Source organism: Eubalaena glacialis, chromosome 3 (genome assembly GCF_028564815.1).
Source record: "Eubalaena glacialis isolate mEubGla1 chromosome 3, mEubGla1.1.hap2.+ XY, whole genome shotgun sequence".
NCBI lineage: Eukaryota > Metazoa > Chordata > Mammalia > Artiodactyla > Balaenidae > Eubalaena > Eubalaena glacialis.
Genome location: NC_083718.1, coordinates 147,136,281 through 147,153,909, shown reverse-complemented (window position 1 = coordinate 147,153,909; position 17,629 = coordinate 147,136,281). Strand labels below are relative to the sequence as shown.

General features: G+C 39.9%; 1 protein-coding gene across 1 annotated transcript in view; it reads right to left on the bottom strand.

Annotated features, from left to right (window-relative positions):
• The window catches only part of FYB2 (FYN binding protein 2), a 132,254-nt gene that overhangs the window by 29,238 nt on the left and 85,387 nt on the right, over nucleotides 1-17,629 (bottom strand). Inside the window, exons 8-11 of the mRNA XM_061186530.1 lie at nucleotides 14,019-14,121; nucleotides 11,734-11,893; nucleotides 994-1,105; nucleotides 857-897 (exon numbers count right to left, since the gene is read on the bottom strand). Of these exons, the coding sequence (XP_061042513.1) occupies nucleotides 857-897; nucleotides 994-1,105; nucleotides 11,734-11,893; nucleotides 14,019-14,121 (416 nt within the window). The remainder of the gene's footprint in view (nucleotides 1-856; nucleotides 898-993; nucleotides 1,106-11,733; nucleotides 11,894-14,018; nucleotides 14,122-17,629) is intronic.

The window sequence follows — 17,629 nt, the reverse complement described above, 5'->3', positions numbered from 1 at the left end:
TAGCAACCTCAGTGTCCATTAACAGATGAATGGGTAAAGAAGATGTAGTGTATACACACGCACACACACACACACACACACAGGAATACTACTCAGCCATAAAAAAAAATGAAATTTTGCCATTTGCAACAACATGGATGGACTTGGAGAGTGTTATGCTTAGTAAATAAGCCAGACATAGAAAGACAAAAACCGTACGTTTTCACTTACATGCGGAATCTAAAAGAGAAAAAGAAAAGAAAAATAAATGAATATAACAAAACAGACTCACAGATACAGAGAATGAATTGTTACCAGTGGGAACAAGTGTGGAGGAAGGGGCAAGGTGGGGTATGGGCAAGATGTGGAAGGGGATTAAGAGATACAGACTACTAGCTATAAAATAAATAAGATACAAAGATACGATGTATAGCACAAGGACTATGACAAATATTTTATAATAACTTTAAGTGGACTATAATCTATAAAAATATAAAATCACTATGTTGTACATCTGAAACTAATGTTGTAAATAAACTATACTTCAATTTTTTAAAAAAAGTATTGAGAATCCATACAAGTGTTTTGAGTAAAACACATTCCTATCTTCAGACTTGGATTGTGAAGAGATCAGGAAGAAAGCAATTTCACATCAAAGTTGCTTTCTTGCCACAAAAGACCCATTACCAGCATCTTCACCTTCATGATTCTAAATGCATTTATTCACACATACCTTGAACCACTTCTATTAGCTTATCATCACCCCACCCAAATGGCATTAATAAAAATATGTAAATAAAAGATACCTTACTACTAATCTGCCACAGAAACTCTTAGCAATTCCTATTGACAGTTTCAAATGTTTTCTTAAACTTACCATTATCGGAGACAAATGAGTTAGAGAAATCTGACTTTGCTCTGTGGGGAGAAAAGATACAAAGACCGTTGACCTGTTGTATTGTACTTTTAAAGTCTCATCACATTCATCTCGCTGAAGGGCTGGCACGTACTTACCTCTCTCTCCCGGGGTACTCAACATCATCATACGTCTCAGAAATGGAATTTGGCTTAAAGGCTCCTTGGCCTGGGGTTTCTTTAGTCATCTCCAAGGCCTTCACATACCCCCCTGTAAGGAAAACAGAGAACACCCTGAGAACATCTCACCAACTGCTCTCATAAATGCATTCACACGGGTCACTGGCAATGGAGACAATAATAGGAAAAGGCAGACTAAATATGGTAACACTGGATTATAACCTTGATATGTATGATCCTTTGGCAAACCACTTCACCTTGCTGAGCCTCAGTTATGATTCTCTCAAGTTGGGATAACGATAGTAACCCCTACTCTTGGATGATTATGGCAAGGATTAATGCATATTTATGAAGGGTGCTAATTACCCAGTAAACCAGTGATTCCTCGCTCTTCTTGGATGTTTCTTCCTCTAAGCCCTGACCTCAAATGTTGAAGTCTACCAGGGCACAGCCCTGGGGCATTGCTCCCTACATTTAGATGACTTTATCCAATTTGTGGCATTTTTTCTTAAAGTAAAATTTCTTAGACAAGTTGATTGAGCACATGCCAACATTTATTATGCATTAGTGATGGAATCAGCCAAATAGTGTGCCAGGTTAAAAAATGCCTAGGGATTGTTTGCACAAGTAGCTACCCTGTTACATGCAAGAGCTGGTTTATTTCACAGAGCTGTAAACTTGTCATAACCTTAAAACTGTCACCATTTTATCAGTTGGCATAGGTTAATATTTACAGTATGGGTGATTCAGAACCATTTGCAGACATGAACTATTAATCGGAAATAAGTAATATATCTGAAAAATAACAATAAGCACATTGAATTTTTTTTTATAATAAGCCTTTTATTTATTTATTTATTTATTTATTTATTTATTTATTTATTTATTTATTTATATTTATTTTTGGCTGTGTTGGGTCTTCGTTTCTGTGCGAGGGCTTTCTCTAGTTGCGGCAAGTGGGGGCCACTCTTCATCGCGGTGCACAGGCCTCTCACTGTCGCGGCCTCTCTTGTTGCGGAGCACAGGCTCCAGACGCGCAGGCTCAGTAGTTGTGGCTCACGGGCCTAGTTGCTCCGCGGCATGTGGGATTTTCCCAGACCAGGGCTCGAACCCGTGTCCCCTGCATTGGCAGGCAGATTCTCAACCGCTGCGCCACCATGGAAGCCCAGCACATTGACTTTTACCTATTTTTTTTTTTTTACATCTTTATTGGAGTATAATTGCTTTGCAATGGTGTGTTAGTTTCTGCTTTATAACAAAGTGAATCAGCTATACATATAAATATATCCCCATATCTCCTCCCTCTTGCATCTCCCTCCCACCCTCCCTATTCCACCCCTCTAGGTGGTCACAAAGCACAGAGCTGATCTCCCTGTGCTATGTGGCTGCTTCCCACTAGCTATCTATTTTACATTTGGTAGTGTATATATGTCCATGCCACTCTCTCACTTCGTCCCAGCTTACTCTTCCTCCTCCCCGTGCCCTCAAGTCCATTCTCTAGGTCTGTGTCTTTATTCCTGTCCTGCCCCTAGGTTCTTCAGAACCTTTTTTTTTTTAAGATTCCATGTATATGTGTTAGCATATGGTATTTGTTTTTATCTTTCTGACTTACTTCACTCTGTATGACAGTCTCTAGGTCCATCCACCTCACTACAAATAACTCAATTTCGTTTCTTTTTATGGCTGAGTAATATTCCATTGTATATATGTGCCACATCTTCTTTATCCATTCATCTGTCGTTCGACACTTCGATTGCTTCCGTGTCCTGGCTATTGTAAATAGAGCTGCAATGAACATTGTGGTACATGACTCTTTTTGAATTATGGTTTTCTCAGGGTATACGCCCAGTAGTGGGATTGCTGGGTCGTATGGTAGTTATATTTTTAGTTTTTTAAGGAACCTCCATACTGTTCTTCATAGTGGCTGTATCAATTTACATTCCCACAAACAGTGCAAGAGTGTTCCCTTTTCTCCACACCCTCTCCAGCATTTATTGTTTGTAGATTTTTTGATGATGGCCATTCTGACCAGTGTGAGGTAGTACCACACTGTACTTTTGATTTGCATTTCTCTAATGATTAGTGATGTTGAGCATCCTTTCATGTATTTGTTGGCAGTCTGTATATCTTCTTTGGAGAAATGTCAATTTAGGTCTTCTGTCCATTTTTGGATTGGGTTGTTTTTTTGATATTGAGCTGCATGAGCTGCTTGTAAATTTTGGAGATTAATCCTTTGTCAGTTGCTTCACTTGCAAATATTTTCTCCCATTGTGAGGGTTGTCTTTTTGTCTTGTTTATGGTTTCCTTTGCTGTGCAAAAGCGTTTAAGTTTCATTAGGTCCTGTTTGTTTATTTTTGTTTTTATTTCCATTTCTCTAGGAGGGGTGTCAAAAAGGATCTTGCTGTGATTTACATCACAGAGTGTTCTGCCTATGTTTTCCTCTAAGAGTTTTATAGTGTCTGGCCTTACATTTAGGTCTTTAATCCATTTTTAGTTTATTTTTGTGTATGGTGTTAGGGAGTGTTCTAATTTCATTCTTTTACATGTAGCTGTCCAGTTTTCCCAGCACAACTTATGAAGAGATTGTTTTTTCTCCATTGTATATCCTTGCCTCCTTATTCATAGATTAGTTGACCATAGGTGCGTGGGTTTATCTCTGGGCTTTGTGTCCTGTTTCATTGATCTATATTTCTGTTTTTGTGCCAGTACCATACTATCTTGTTACTGTAGCTTTGCAGTATACTCTGAAATCTGGGCGCCTGATTCCTCCAGCTCCGTTTTTCTTTCTCAAGATTGCTTTGGCAATCTTTGGGGTCTTTTTTGTTTCCATACAAATTGTGAAGTTTTTTGTTCTGGTTCTGTGAAAAATGCCATTGGTAGTTAGATAGGGATTGCATTGAATCTGTAGTTTGCTTTGGGTAATATAGTCATTTTCACAATGTTGATTCTTCCAGTCCAAGAACATAGTATATCTCTCCATCTGTTTGTTTGCATCATCTTTAATTTCTTTCATCAGTGTCTTATAGTTTTCTGCATACAGGTCTTTTGTCTCTTCAGGTAGGTTTATTCCTAGGTATTTTATTCTTTTTGTTGCAATGGTTAATGGGAGTGTTTCCTTAATTTCTCTTTTAGATTTTTCATCATTAGTGTATAGGAATGCAAGAGCATTAATGCAAGTGCATTAATTTTGTATCCTGCTACTTTAACAAATTCATTGATTAGCTCTAGTAGTTTTCTGGTAGCGTCTTTAGGATTCTCTATATATAGTATCATGTCATCTGCAAACAGTGACAGTTTTACTTCTTTTCTGATTTGGATTCATTTTATTTCTTTTTCTTCTCTGATTGCTGTGGCTAAAACTTCCAAGACTATGCTGAATTATAGTGGTGAGAGTGGACAACCTTGTCTTGTTCCTGATCTTAGAGGAAATGTTTTCAGTTTTTCACCATTGAGGACGATGTTGGCTGTGGGTTTGTCATATATGGCCTTTATTATGTTGAGGTAGGGTCCCTCTATGCCTACTTTCTGGAGGGTTTTTATCATAAATGGGTGTTGAATTTTGTCAAAAGGTTTTTCTGCATCTATTGAAATGATCATACGGTTTTTCTCCTTCAATTTGTTAATATGGTTTATCACATTGATTGATTTGCATATTTTGAAGAATCTTTGCATTCCTGGGATAAACACCACTTGATCATGGTGTATGATCCTTTTAATGTGCTGTTGGATTCTCTTTGCTAGTATTTTGTTGAGAATTTTTGCATATATGTTCATCAGTGATATTGGCCTGTAGTTTTCTTTGTGACATCTTTATCTGGTTTTGGTATCAGGGTGATGGTGGCCTCGTAGAATGAGTTTGGGAGTGTTCCTCCCTGTGCTATATATTGGAAGAGTTTGAGAAGGATAGGTGTTAGCTCTTCTCTAAATGTTTGATGGAATTCGCCTGTGAAGCCACCTGGTCCTGGGCTTTTGTTTGTTAGAAGATTTAAAATCACAGTTTCAATTTCAGTGCTTGTGATTGGTCTGATTATATTTTCTATTTCTTCCTGGTTCAGTCTCGGAAGGTTGTGCTTTTCTAAGAATTTGTCCATTTCTTCCAGGTTGTCCATTTTATTGGCATAGAGTTGCTTGTAGTAATCTCATGATCCTTTGTATTTCTGCAGTGTCAGTTGTTACTTCTCCTTTTCCATTTCTAATTCTATTGATTTGAGTCTTCTCTTCTTTTTTCTTGATGATTCTGGCTAATGGTTTATCAATTTTGTTTATCTTCTCAAAGAACCAGCTTTTAGTTTTATTGATCTTTGCTATTCTTTCCTTCATTTCTTTTTCATTTATTTCTGATCTGATCTTTATGATTTCTTCTGTTAATTTTGGGGGTTTTTTTTTTCTTCTTTCTCTAATTGCTTTAGGTGTAAGGTTAGGTTGTTTATTTGAGAGGTTTCTTGTTTCTTGAGAGCGGATTGTATTGCTGTAAACTTTCCTCTTAAATTGCTTTTGCTGCATCCCATAGGTTTTGGGTCGTCGTGTTTTCATTGTCATTTGTCTCTAGGTATTTTTTGATTTCCTCTTTGATTTCTTCAGTGATCTTGGTTATTTAGTAGTGTATTGTTTAGCCTCCATGTGTTTGTATTTTTTACAGATTTTTCCCTGTAATTGATTTCTAGTCTCATAGTGTTGTGGTCAGAAAAGATACTTGATACGATTTCAATTTTCTTAAATTTACCAAGGCTTGATTTGTGACCCAAGATATGATCTATCCTGGAGAATATTCCATGGGCACTTGAGAAGAAAGTGTAATCTGCTGTTTTTGGATGGAATGTACTATAAATATCAATTAAGTCCATCTTGTTTAATGTATCATTTAAAGCTTGTATTTCCTTATTTGTTTTCACTTTGGATGATCTGTCCATTGGTGAAAGTGGGGTGATAAAATCCCCTACTATGTCTGTGTTTCTGTCGATTTCTCCTTTTATGGCTGTTAGCATTTGCCTTATGTATTGAGGTGCTCCTATGTTGGGTGCATAAGTATTTACAATTGTTATATTTTCTTCTTGGATTGATCCCTTGATCATTATGTAGTGTCCTTCTTTGTCTCTTGTAATAGTCTTTATTTTAAAGTCTATTTTGTCTGATATGAGAATTGCTACTCCAGCTTTCTTTTGATTTCCATTTGCATGGAATATCTTTTTCCATCCCCTCACTTTCAGTCTGTATGTGTCCCTAGGCCTGAATTGGGTCTCTTGTAGAGAGCATATATACGGGTCTTGTTTTTGTATCCATTCAGCCAGTCTATGTCTTTTGGTTGGAGCATTTAATCCATTTACATTTAAGATAATTATCAATATGTGTGTTCCTATTACCATTTTCTTAATTGTTTTGCATTTGTTATTGTAGGTGTTTTCCTTCTCTTGTGTTTCCTGCCTAGAGAAGTTCCTTTAGCATTTGTTGTAAAGCTGGTTTGGTAGTGCTGAATTCTCTTAGCTTTTGCTTGTCTGTAAAGATTTTAATTTCTCCATCGAATCTGAATGAGATCCTTGCTGGGTAGAGTAATCTTGGTTGTAGGTTTTTCCCTTTCATCACGTTAAATATGTCCTGTCACTCCCTTCTGGCTTGCAGAGTTTCTGCTGAAAGATCAGCTGTTAACCTTATATTATGTTAACATAACATAAGGTTATGTTATTTGTTGTTTTTCCCGTGCTGCTGTTATTATTTTTTCTTTGTATTTAATTTTTGATAGTTTGATTAATATGTGTCTTGGCGTGTTTCTCCTTGGATTTATCCTGTATGGGACTCTCTGACTTTTGTCTATTAATTAAAGGCACCAAGGAACAAGATTTTATCTTCTGACAAGAAGTCAGTTAGCATATAGGCCCCAAACCGTGTCAATGAATGTCAGCTCCCAGAGGCATAAAGGCCCTACTTTTCCTTACGGAGTTATTGGTATGTTTCTCCAGCACAAAGCAAAGATGCTGAGCACACAGTTGCTTAATTCTTACTTCAGGACACTTTTTTTCTTTCTTACTCCTTCCTTTTTGAGGCAGACATATTGAAAAATGTTTATGGCTTCATTTTAAAAACACAGACAACTCCCAAATTACATCCCTAACTTCGACAGCTCTCATGAGTTCAGCCTTCACACAGTTTCCATTTGGTTGTCTCAACATATTACATTCCAAACCAAACTCTTGCTTTCTCTCTGCGAATGTGCTCTTCCTGAAGTCTGCCCCATCTCAACAAAGAGTAGCAACCCCAACCTTTCAGTTGCTCAGGTCCAAAACCTTGAAGACATCCTTGACTCCTTTCTCTCTCATGTCCCACCTCCAATCCATAACCATCTGTCAGCTTGATTTTCGATCTATATCCTGAATCCAAGCATATCTCGACAACTTGACATGGTACCCTCCTCCAAGCTACCATCATCTCTCAGTTAAATTCTTGCAACAAACTCCTAACAGGTCCCAGGTTCTTCTACATTCTTTTTTCAAGACAGCAGCCGAGATATGATTCTTTAAAATACAAGTCAGATCATTCTGTTCTTGTGCTCAAAACCTTTCAATGTTATTTAAAAAAAATACATCTCTCAAAATAAATGCCAAAGTTCTTGCAATGGTCTACAAAAGCCCCTATATTACCTGGCCCCTTGTTATCTCTCTGACCTTATCTCCTATTACAGTCTCCTTCAGTCACTGCTCCAGCCACACTGGCCTCCTTACTATTCTACCAACACATCTAGTAGACTCCTGCCCTGCGATATTTGCACTCCTTCCCCTCTCTCCCTAGAACATTCTGGATAGCCATGGCTCTACTGCTCACCTACTTTACATCTTTGAGGTCATCTATGTGCACTTTAAAATTGCAACTTCCACTCCCTCCACCTGCCTCCCTAATTCTATTTTTCTTTTTTTTTTAAATTTATTTATTTTATTTATATTGTTTTTGGCTGCGTTGGGTCTTCGTTGCTGCGCACAGGCTTTCTCTAGTTGTGGCGAGCAGGGCCTACTCTTTGCTGCGGTGCGTGGGCTTCTCATTGTGGTGGCTTCTCTTGTTACAGAGTACGGGCTCTAGGCTTCAGTAGTTGTGGCACTCAGGCTCAGTAGTTGTGGCTCACAGGTTCTAGAGCACAGGCTCAGTAGTTGTGGCGCATGGGCTTGGTTTCTCTGTGGCATGTGGGATCTTCCAGGACCAGGGCTCGAACCTGTGTCCCCTGCATTGGCAGGTGGATTCTTAACCACTGCACCACCAGGGAAGCCCCCCCTAATTCTCTTTCTTTGCTTTACTATTTTTTTCTACAATATTTACTACCATTCCACATAGTGAATATTTTATTGTTTATGTATTTATCATCTGTCTCCTCAGATCAGAATGTAATCTCCATGAGGACAGGAATTTTTGTCTGGTTTATTTGCTGCTATACCCTCCAGCACCTAGAACAATGCTGGGGACATAAAAGCTACTCAAATATTTTTTAATATTGAATGATTTGAATGCATATGTCTTCTAAGGAGAGAGTTTCATGTTTATAGGGTTTACTGATATTTTGAAATTTATATCTAGTATTTTATTACATACTTTTTATTTGTTCTATTTTTCCCTCATTTTCCTTGTGCTTGACTGACTGAGGTTTCCTCTCTTTTCTTCATTCTGTTTTTCTTTTTTATTTGTTTGGAAAGTATACATGCTGGGTCTATCTTTTGACAGTTACCTTGGTAAAATTAAAATTAAAATTTTAATTACAGTATAACATACAGGAAAGGGCACAAATCATAAGAGTACAGATCAATGAATTTTCCCAAAGTGTGCATGAGGATCAGCTATGGTAACAGATTTTTTTTTCCTTTACCCAGCACCAGGGGCAAAATGGGCAAATTTCCTTCTGCTCCCTGGGGTTTGTCTTATTAATTCTTCTTTTTTTTTTTAATGGAAAGAAGTAGTTCTTTTTATTTTGTTCATTTTTTTCAAAAGAGGTCCATTTGTATAGAAGGAGTATAGAAAGACACTCAATTGTATTTTTTTTCCTCAAAACTTTCCTCTCTGTTTTCACGCCCACTTTCCTTGACTAAGCATTTTGTGCTTCTCATCACAAGAGAGTAGGGAACTATTGCAGAGAACTATTAAATGGGTTTAGCACAAGTTCCCTTTGTGCTTTAGCAGTATGTACAGATTACTTAGAAGAATCTTCTTCAGACTGTTTTCAATATAGTGTTAATTCCCAAATCTATAGTGACTCTTCATGGACAGTACTTAATTGCTTGAAAATGGCTTTCAGCCCCATATTTAGGCCTCTCTTTTAAATCTTTTATTCACTTCAGCTTGTTTTCCTCCCTTCCATTTTTTTTCTACACTCCAAATTAGTCTATCCACTTCTCATCTTAAGGCATGGTTTTAGATTCAACCCGACCTCTGTGCTTTTCATGTGTCACTTATCTCATTAGAAATGTCTTTTTTTATTTGTCCCATTTCTTTATTTTTTTTAAATTTTATTGTGTTAAGAACACTTGAGGTCTACTTTTATAATAAATTTATAAGTACACCATATAGTATTGTTAAGAATAGGCACAGTCCTATTCATTCTGTGTGGACATAATTCTTTGAGGTCCCTGTTATAAACTCACTTTGGGCAGGCCCTGGGTTATAGCTCCTGTCCTCTGTACACCATGCAGTCAAAACCAGAGCTCAAGGGACTCAGAGCTAGTGAAAACCCTCAGGGCCAGAGTAGCTTTGGCACTCACTCATTGCCCAGGTTTCCTGGTTACTGCAGGTATGTGGATGCTTCCTTTTAAATCAGTTCTGTTATACTTTTATGAATTTTCCAAAAAAAAATTATTCTTTACTTGTTTTAGTCAGGAGAATCATTCAGATTGTCAAATCTACCATACTCTCTCACTGAAGTTTGATTTATTCTTTCATTCCTCCCTTTAACAAAGTTTTGTTGGGTATATCCACTGTGCCAGGTTGCAGAGATACAGAGAAAAATATCAAATGGTCTCTGACCCCATGGTGCTCACTGTGTACCATGGGAAACAAACATGTACACCGTGAATTATAATGTAAGGCATGCTGTAATTTTTTTTAAAAAAAGGAAATAAAGAGAACTGACAGTTATGTAGCAATGAACCAGATACTTTATATGCATTGACAAAGAGCCCTGGGAAGTAAATAGTACTACCCCCATGTGTACATAAAAGTAAGTAAATTTCCCAAGGTTGTGGGATTAATGCATAGTAATCCTGGGTCCCAGAAATGCTTGACTCTAAAACCTAATATGGAAAAGTGGCCATTTGGTTGTTGTTTAAGTGTCCTGGAAACAGAGAAGAGTGAGCGATTATGGTCTCTGGAGAGTGGGAAAGAGGAGGATGGAGGTAAGGAAGGCCTCAGAAGAAGTGACTTCTGAGATAGATCTTGAAGGATGACTAGGACATCAGCAGGTAAAGAATGGGCATAAAGCCATCTCAGACAGAGGAAAGAGATCAAGCAAAGTTATAGGGACACTAAAGCACATGACATAGTCAGTTAACTTAGAATAAAGAGTATATTGGGAAGGAGGTGGGTGGCAGGGATGCAGCCATCTAGCCTGGAGGCAGACTTTATAGGGCCTGAGTCCATCTTATGATTGCAATGTATTCTCATCACTCTGATTATAGCACATTATGAAATGTTTGCCATGGCTTATTGGGCTGGAGTAGACATCTGTTTTGCCTACCCAGTGTCTACTGTTTTTTCATGATAACAGCTTTTTAATTTTCCTTGAGAAATCCTTCAATCTGAAATGATACCGTTTGGGTAGAACTAATTCTACCTTCAGCTCCAGATGTGAATTTATGACACTGGCTGGGTCAATCAGAGCATCCTATCCCACATTCATGATAACTGGATAGGGGTTGGCATGTGACACAATCAAGCCAACAAGACTCAAATCTGGGCCTTTTCTTGAAACTGTTGAGAGGATAACCACTTCTAGTTTTCTTCTGGGGTTCCTAAGAGGACAGATAGTGCATAAGCCTGTCACTGCTAGATGCCATCTTGCCTCCACAAGGGTAGAGTCTGCTTGAAAATGGAGACAAGAAGGAGGGGAGCAAAGCCAGGAGTAGAAAAAGTAACACTGAGTCCTTGTGATACTGTTTGTGTCCCTGGGTGCAGCCATGCCCAAACCTTCTGCTAGGTGAGCCTGCTTTTCCTCTTTTGCTTAACACACTATGATTTGATAACTTGCAATCAAGAGTCTTGACTCACATGAAAGTAAAATGCAACTTGAATAAAGTCAAAGAATAATATCATACTATGTCATCAGTGTGTCAATGTCTTGGGTCTACAAAGAACAATAGGAGCCGGTACATATAAAAAGAAATCAGCAACATTTGCTGAGTACCTATTACGTAACATGTCAGATTTGGTCCTCACCAAACCCCAGTTTGATCTATATTATGATCCCCCTTTTTTTTATGATCCCTTTTTATAAATGAGGAAACTGAGGAATATGAAGGAATATGGAGTTACTATGTTACATAGCTAATAAGTATGAGAGCCTAGATTCGAACTCAGGCCTCCTACTTCTAAATCCAGTGCTTTTTTCACTCTTGCACAGCTGCCTCACTCAAGCAAGTGACTTTGTATATAATAGATGCTCAGTAAATATTTATAAAAGAAATTAAAATCTTGGTCACACACAGCTTTAAAATAATTCGATAATGGTGAAGAGAACCAGGAAGAAACACAACTCACAGTGGCCATCGGAGTATCTGGCCAGCTTGGGGTCCTCGGGGCAGGCCTCTGTCTGGATGACATCAATCTCAGCGTCCTGCTTCCCGGCCAGTGTGCTCCTCCTACCCCTGTGGACTTTCACCATCTGGGTTTTTCCAGGTATCTCTTCATAGGCACCCACCTAAACACATGCAACAGGGACAGTCTGGCGGGGCTTTGGTTTATCTGTTGGTTTTCTGCTTACTCATGCTGTTCTGTATTCATTCATTCCTCCCAGGTAGCCACTGTTTATTCCTATATTTAACAGAGACTTATCTCTCTAAGTTTCACAGGGGCACATATAATGTCTTTTGTTGCCCTCTGAACAGCCAATGAATGCCTGGCACAGAGGCAGGCCCATAGGACACAGTCAGGAGATGACGGAGCTCTGACCGCAGGATAGGCTCTTGATATGTTTTATCTCACTTACTCTTCATGACACCCCATTCGAAAAATATCATGATTCCTCTTGATAAAGAATTTAGAAAGGTTAAATAACTGACTTCTGGTCTCATAGCTAGTCATCTGCCTAGGCAGGTCTGGACCCCAGAGCCCTGTGCTCTTGCCTACCAAAGGATGCTGTGCTCCTTTTGCCTGACATTTCATCTTCCCACCCTCCATTCTTCTGTTTCCCCCTGCTTCTTTCCACACTTCCTCCCTCCAGCATCTGTCATGCACTTACTGAAGGAAACACCATGCTAAGCCCTGGAGAAAGAGAGAGATATGATGGGCATAGTGGCTTCCACGCTGGTTATGGAGCAATACATGCAAACAATTAAGGTATATTGTGGTGAATATCATTTACAGCAGGATTGCTCACTGAGGTGGAAATAGGAAGGGCAGGTCAGTTCTTGTGGCTAGGAGACAGGGTGGGGAAGACTTCAAAAGCAGGTTTTATGAAACTATTTTAAAATGTAAGTAAGAGATTGGTTGAAGGGATAAGGAATACCTGGTAGATAAATCAACACAGGCAAAGGGACAGAAGTGTTAGTGTCCTCATAAGGGTGGGACAGAGGCTACTGATGAAGAAAGAGTGAAGGGGACAGAGGAGGAAAGACTGGAGGTGAGGCTGAAAAGATCAGCTAGAATGGAGCTGAGTTATGAAGGGTATTGCACACGAGGCAAAAAGTGTGGGCTTTATCTCCTAGTCTTAGGGAGCTAGGCAGGGAAGAAACCTGATCAGATTTGCATTTCAGAAAGATCTGGATAGATTGGCAGGAAGAGACGCTGGAGGCAGAGGCGAATTGGGACACTTCTGGCCATCCAAGTGTTTCATAATTACGAGATGATGATGGGAGAGGAGATTACTGTCCTTTCAACTACAAGTGGACACAGGGTTGACTGTGACAATCATCTGAAAGTACTTGCAAAAAGGTAAAATAATGAATAGATACAAGGCATGGAATTTCCTGAGTTCTTGGTGGGATCTGGGCAAACGAAGAGGAAAAGAAGAGGAGGGGCATTCTTTTAAGTCACACAGCCAAGAATGAAATTTTTAAATGGGGAAAAAATGACAGGAAAGTAATGATATCATTCCACAAATGACACAAATATAGTGTTTCACGCAAATATAGTGACCACCGTCCTTCAGCAGAGCCCCTACTGCAGCAGTGCACGGCTTCTCTCTCTGACCACATGGTTTTGAAGGGGATAGTGTCCATTGGATATGGATACACACATATACAGTGTTTACTATTAATAAACAATGTTAATTAATCAATTAATTAATTAACAACAATATATTTCATTTTAATGGTAGCTTGTGGCTTACAAAACACCTTCATCTACATTATTTCATTTTCCCATCACAAATGAGATAGAATCAGGATGGGAGTGGGGATGGTAATCAGGTGCGGATTATTTATTCTCACTTTACACATGAGACGCCTGAGCTCAGAGACTAACTCCCTGTTCTCAGCAGGGCCTCAGAGCACAGAACTTAAGGAGCCCTCCCTCCAGGTTCTGCAAGAGCAGGGTGGGCACCTGAGTGACTGTCTCTTTGTATTTTGCCCTCTGGGTACCTTGCTGGACTCATACCCATCTCAGCCCTGCTTATGAGGCCTGCTTCCTGGCTAATAAGTGGAAAATCCAAGGCTAGAGTTCAGTGTTATTGTCCTGTCGATTTCTTTGATAAAACACCCAACACCCACTGCATCTTCTGACTGTCTCTCTGTCTCTCTGGAGAGCTACATGGCTCAGCCTCTAAAAAGTCACCCCATGAACTGATCCTATTACATGGCTGACCTGGACTGCTTGGTCACAGATACCTTGGAAAGATAGTCTGAATATAGATCCTTTTCTGTTTTTCGTGGTTCCAATTTGCATGGTTCTTTTTCCTCCATTTTTTTATCTTCATCTTCATGTTTCAGGCTGAAATGTGAAGAGAAAAAGTGAAGAAAAAGTGAAGGTGAGAGTATTTCGATGATAGTGTGCCCCTAACCCTTTTATTTTTTAAAGATGAGGGGACCAGGATCAAGTCAAACATAGAAAATTTCCCTGAGTTTCTGCCTGCTCCAATCAATGCCAGAGTGAATTCCTGCTGAAAATCTCTTAATCTTTAATCTCTTAAAATCTCTTAATCATCCATTGCCTGATGGATAAAATATCAGTCCCACTGTGATCTGGCCCCCACCTTTCTTTCCAACCCCATCTTCCTCTGCTCCTTCTATCCACGTTTATTCTAGTCTACACTCTCCTAACTCCCCAATCCTTCCATCCCATTTTGAGCAACTCTCCCTTCGTATTTGCTATTTCCCTTGTCAGTCATGCCTTCCACATCTTACACTGCTGAGAAACGCAGTACCCTTTCCAATCTGTCTAAATCAGCTTACCTCTGAGAATCTTTGCTTGATTCTCCCAAGCAGCCATACCCTTTAATCTGTTCCCCTAACACTCTGTCCCTCTATCTTGTGTTAAACTGTAGTGTCTATGGATCTGTTTCCAGTTCCTCCACTTTCCCTTGTCAACTAACTAAAAATCAGAGCTCTGTTACTTATCTGTATCCCCAGCACTAATGCTGTGTAACCTGTGGTAGCAAAGTGATCCCCAGCCAGTATTCCTTCATAAGAGGCATGCCTGCCATGCACCAGTAATATGGACACCAGCCACAGTGGAAGAGCAGAGGAGGAGATCAAGGTGGAGAGTTCAGTGAAAAAGCTGAAAGCCGGGAGAGAGCACTGAGGAGCATCAGCGTGCATGTGACAACTTCTGTTTCTGGCATCATAGTGAAGTGGATAGTTCTACAACCACATTTACATGGAAAGCAGAGACAGAAGAGCCCTCAGAGAAAACCAGAAGAGGTGGCCGTGAAGGAAGGAGAAACACCAGGAGAGCATGCTGTTCCGAAAGACCACGGGAAGAATTTTAAGGAGTTTCACTCATCCGTTCAGCCAAGGACTGATGACTCTTATCCACCATTAAGGCCACTAGTTCTAGAACATATATTAGAACAGGGGCTGTGTAGGCAGGGCTGGGTTCCAGCCCCCACTCTGTCTCTTTCCAAAGCCTAAGATGAACTTTTCTAAAAATCAAATTTTTCCAGAATGGAGATATATATATATATATATAAAACTGTCAAATTACATTTAATATTGTGACTCCTAGGAATGCTAGGGGAGAGGAGTACATTACTTCTGCTTTAAAACTCTTCTGTGGTTTCCACCGACCTATAGGATAAGGTCTAAATCTGTGCCATCAAGACAGTGGCCACTGTCCACATGTGGCTATTGAACACATGAAATGTGTCTGGTCCAAATTGAGCTGTAAGCAGGACTTCCCTGGTGGCTCAGTGGTTAAGAATACGCCTGCCAATGCAGGGGACACGGGTTGGAGCCCTGGTCCGGGAAGATCCCACATGCCGCAGAGCAACTCAGTCCATGGGCCACAACTACTGAGCCCGAGCTCTAGAGCCCACGAGCCACAATTACTGAGCCCACACGCCACAACTACTGAAGCATGCACACCTAGAGCCCGTGCTCCGCAACAAGAGAAGCCACTGCAATGAGAAGCCCACGCACCGAACAAAGAGTAGCCCCCGCTCAATGCAACTAGAGAAAGCCCGCACACAGCAATGAAGACCCAACGCAGCCAAAAATAAATAAATAAATTTATTTAAAAAAAAACTGAGCTGTAAGTATAAAACACATCTGGATCCTGAAGACTTGGTATGAAAAAAAGGATCTAAAACACTACCAAACATAAAATAGATAGCTAGTGGGAAGCAGCTGCATAGCACAAGGAGATCAGCTCGGTGCTTTGTGACCACCTAGAGGGGTGGGATAGGGAGGGTGGGAGGGAGGGAGATGCAAGAGGGAAGAGATATGGGAACATATGTATATGTATAACTTTGTTATACATATACACTTTGTTATAAAGTAGAAACTAACACACCATTGTAAAGCAACTATACTCCAATAAAGATGTTTAAAAAAAAAAAATAAATAAAATAAAATAAAATATTTCATTAGTAACTTTTGTGTTGATTACATGTTGAAATGATAATGTTTGGGATCTATCAGGATAAATAAAATACATTATTAAAATTAATTTCTTTTTTTTTTTTGCTTTTTAAAAGATGGCTACTAGAAACAAATTAAGTGACATACGTGGTTTGCATTACATTTCTATTGGACAGGGTTGCTCTGAATTTAATTAGGGAGCGCAGGCCCTCCTGGATCCAGCTCTGCATATGACCCCGGCCTCGTTCCTGCTGTTCCCACACCACACTTTGTGCTCAAGCATCATCCAGCTCTTTGTGGATCCCTGTACTGGCCTCACGGTTCAACACCACGTCTTTGCTCCCACTTGTCCTTTGCCTGGGACATGCCTTCTGCCATTTTCACCTGGCCAGTTCCTACATGTTTTCATGATTCAGCTCAGTTGTCACTCTTGAAGGAAGCATGCCTGGTGCCTCACCTCTGTGTTTTCACAACTGCCTTAGCAGTGATTATATGATATTGTAATTTCCTACTTATGTGGTCATCTTCCCTCCAAGGGACCACCTCATCCCAACCACTCTGGTCTCCACTCTCATCTTGCACTAAGCATTAGAGATATATTCTATTCATTTTCGAACCTCAGAGTCTAGCAGTGTCTGAACAGAGAAAAAGCTCAATAAATGTTGAACTAAATAGGTAATCATCTGACACGTGCCTCCTATGTGCCCAGCACTGTGCTAGGTGCTAGAAGGTAATTGCAGGGGTCATGAATTTAGGGTCAGGCAAGAACCCAAGGAGAGAGATGAAGCAGGGTTTTCCCCCATGATTCAGCTCGTGTGTTTTTAGCCTCAGCCAGGAAATGTTGATACTTGCTCCTCCAGAGCTCATGGACCATGTTTATTTAATGCATTAAAAAGATGCAGACATAGAGAATGGACTTGAGGTCATGGGGAGGGGGAAGGGGAGGCTGGGATGAAATGAGAGAGTGGCATGGACATATATACACTACCAAATGTAAAATAGATAGCTAGTGGGAAGCAGCTGCATAGCACAGGGAGATCAGCTCAGTGCTTTGTGTGCACCTAGAGGGGTGGGATAGGGAGGGTGGGAGGGAGATGCAAGAGGGAGGGGATATGGGGATATATGTATACACATAGCTGATTCACTTTGTTATACAGCAGAAACTAACACATCATTGTAAAGTAATTATACTCCAATAAAGATGCTAAAAAAATTTTTTTAAAAAGAAAAACTCCGGGGGGGGGAGAGAGAGAGAGAGAGAGAGGCGGACTCTGAAGAGTCAGGTAAAAGCACTGTTATGTGCCAAGGCCCTGATCTGGACCAAGAATGAGAAAAATGGGCCCTGCCCACAAGGAGCACACAGACAAGAAGGGGAGGGGAGAGTGAGGATGAACTGGCATCTTAGCAAACGAACGATATAC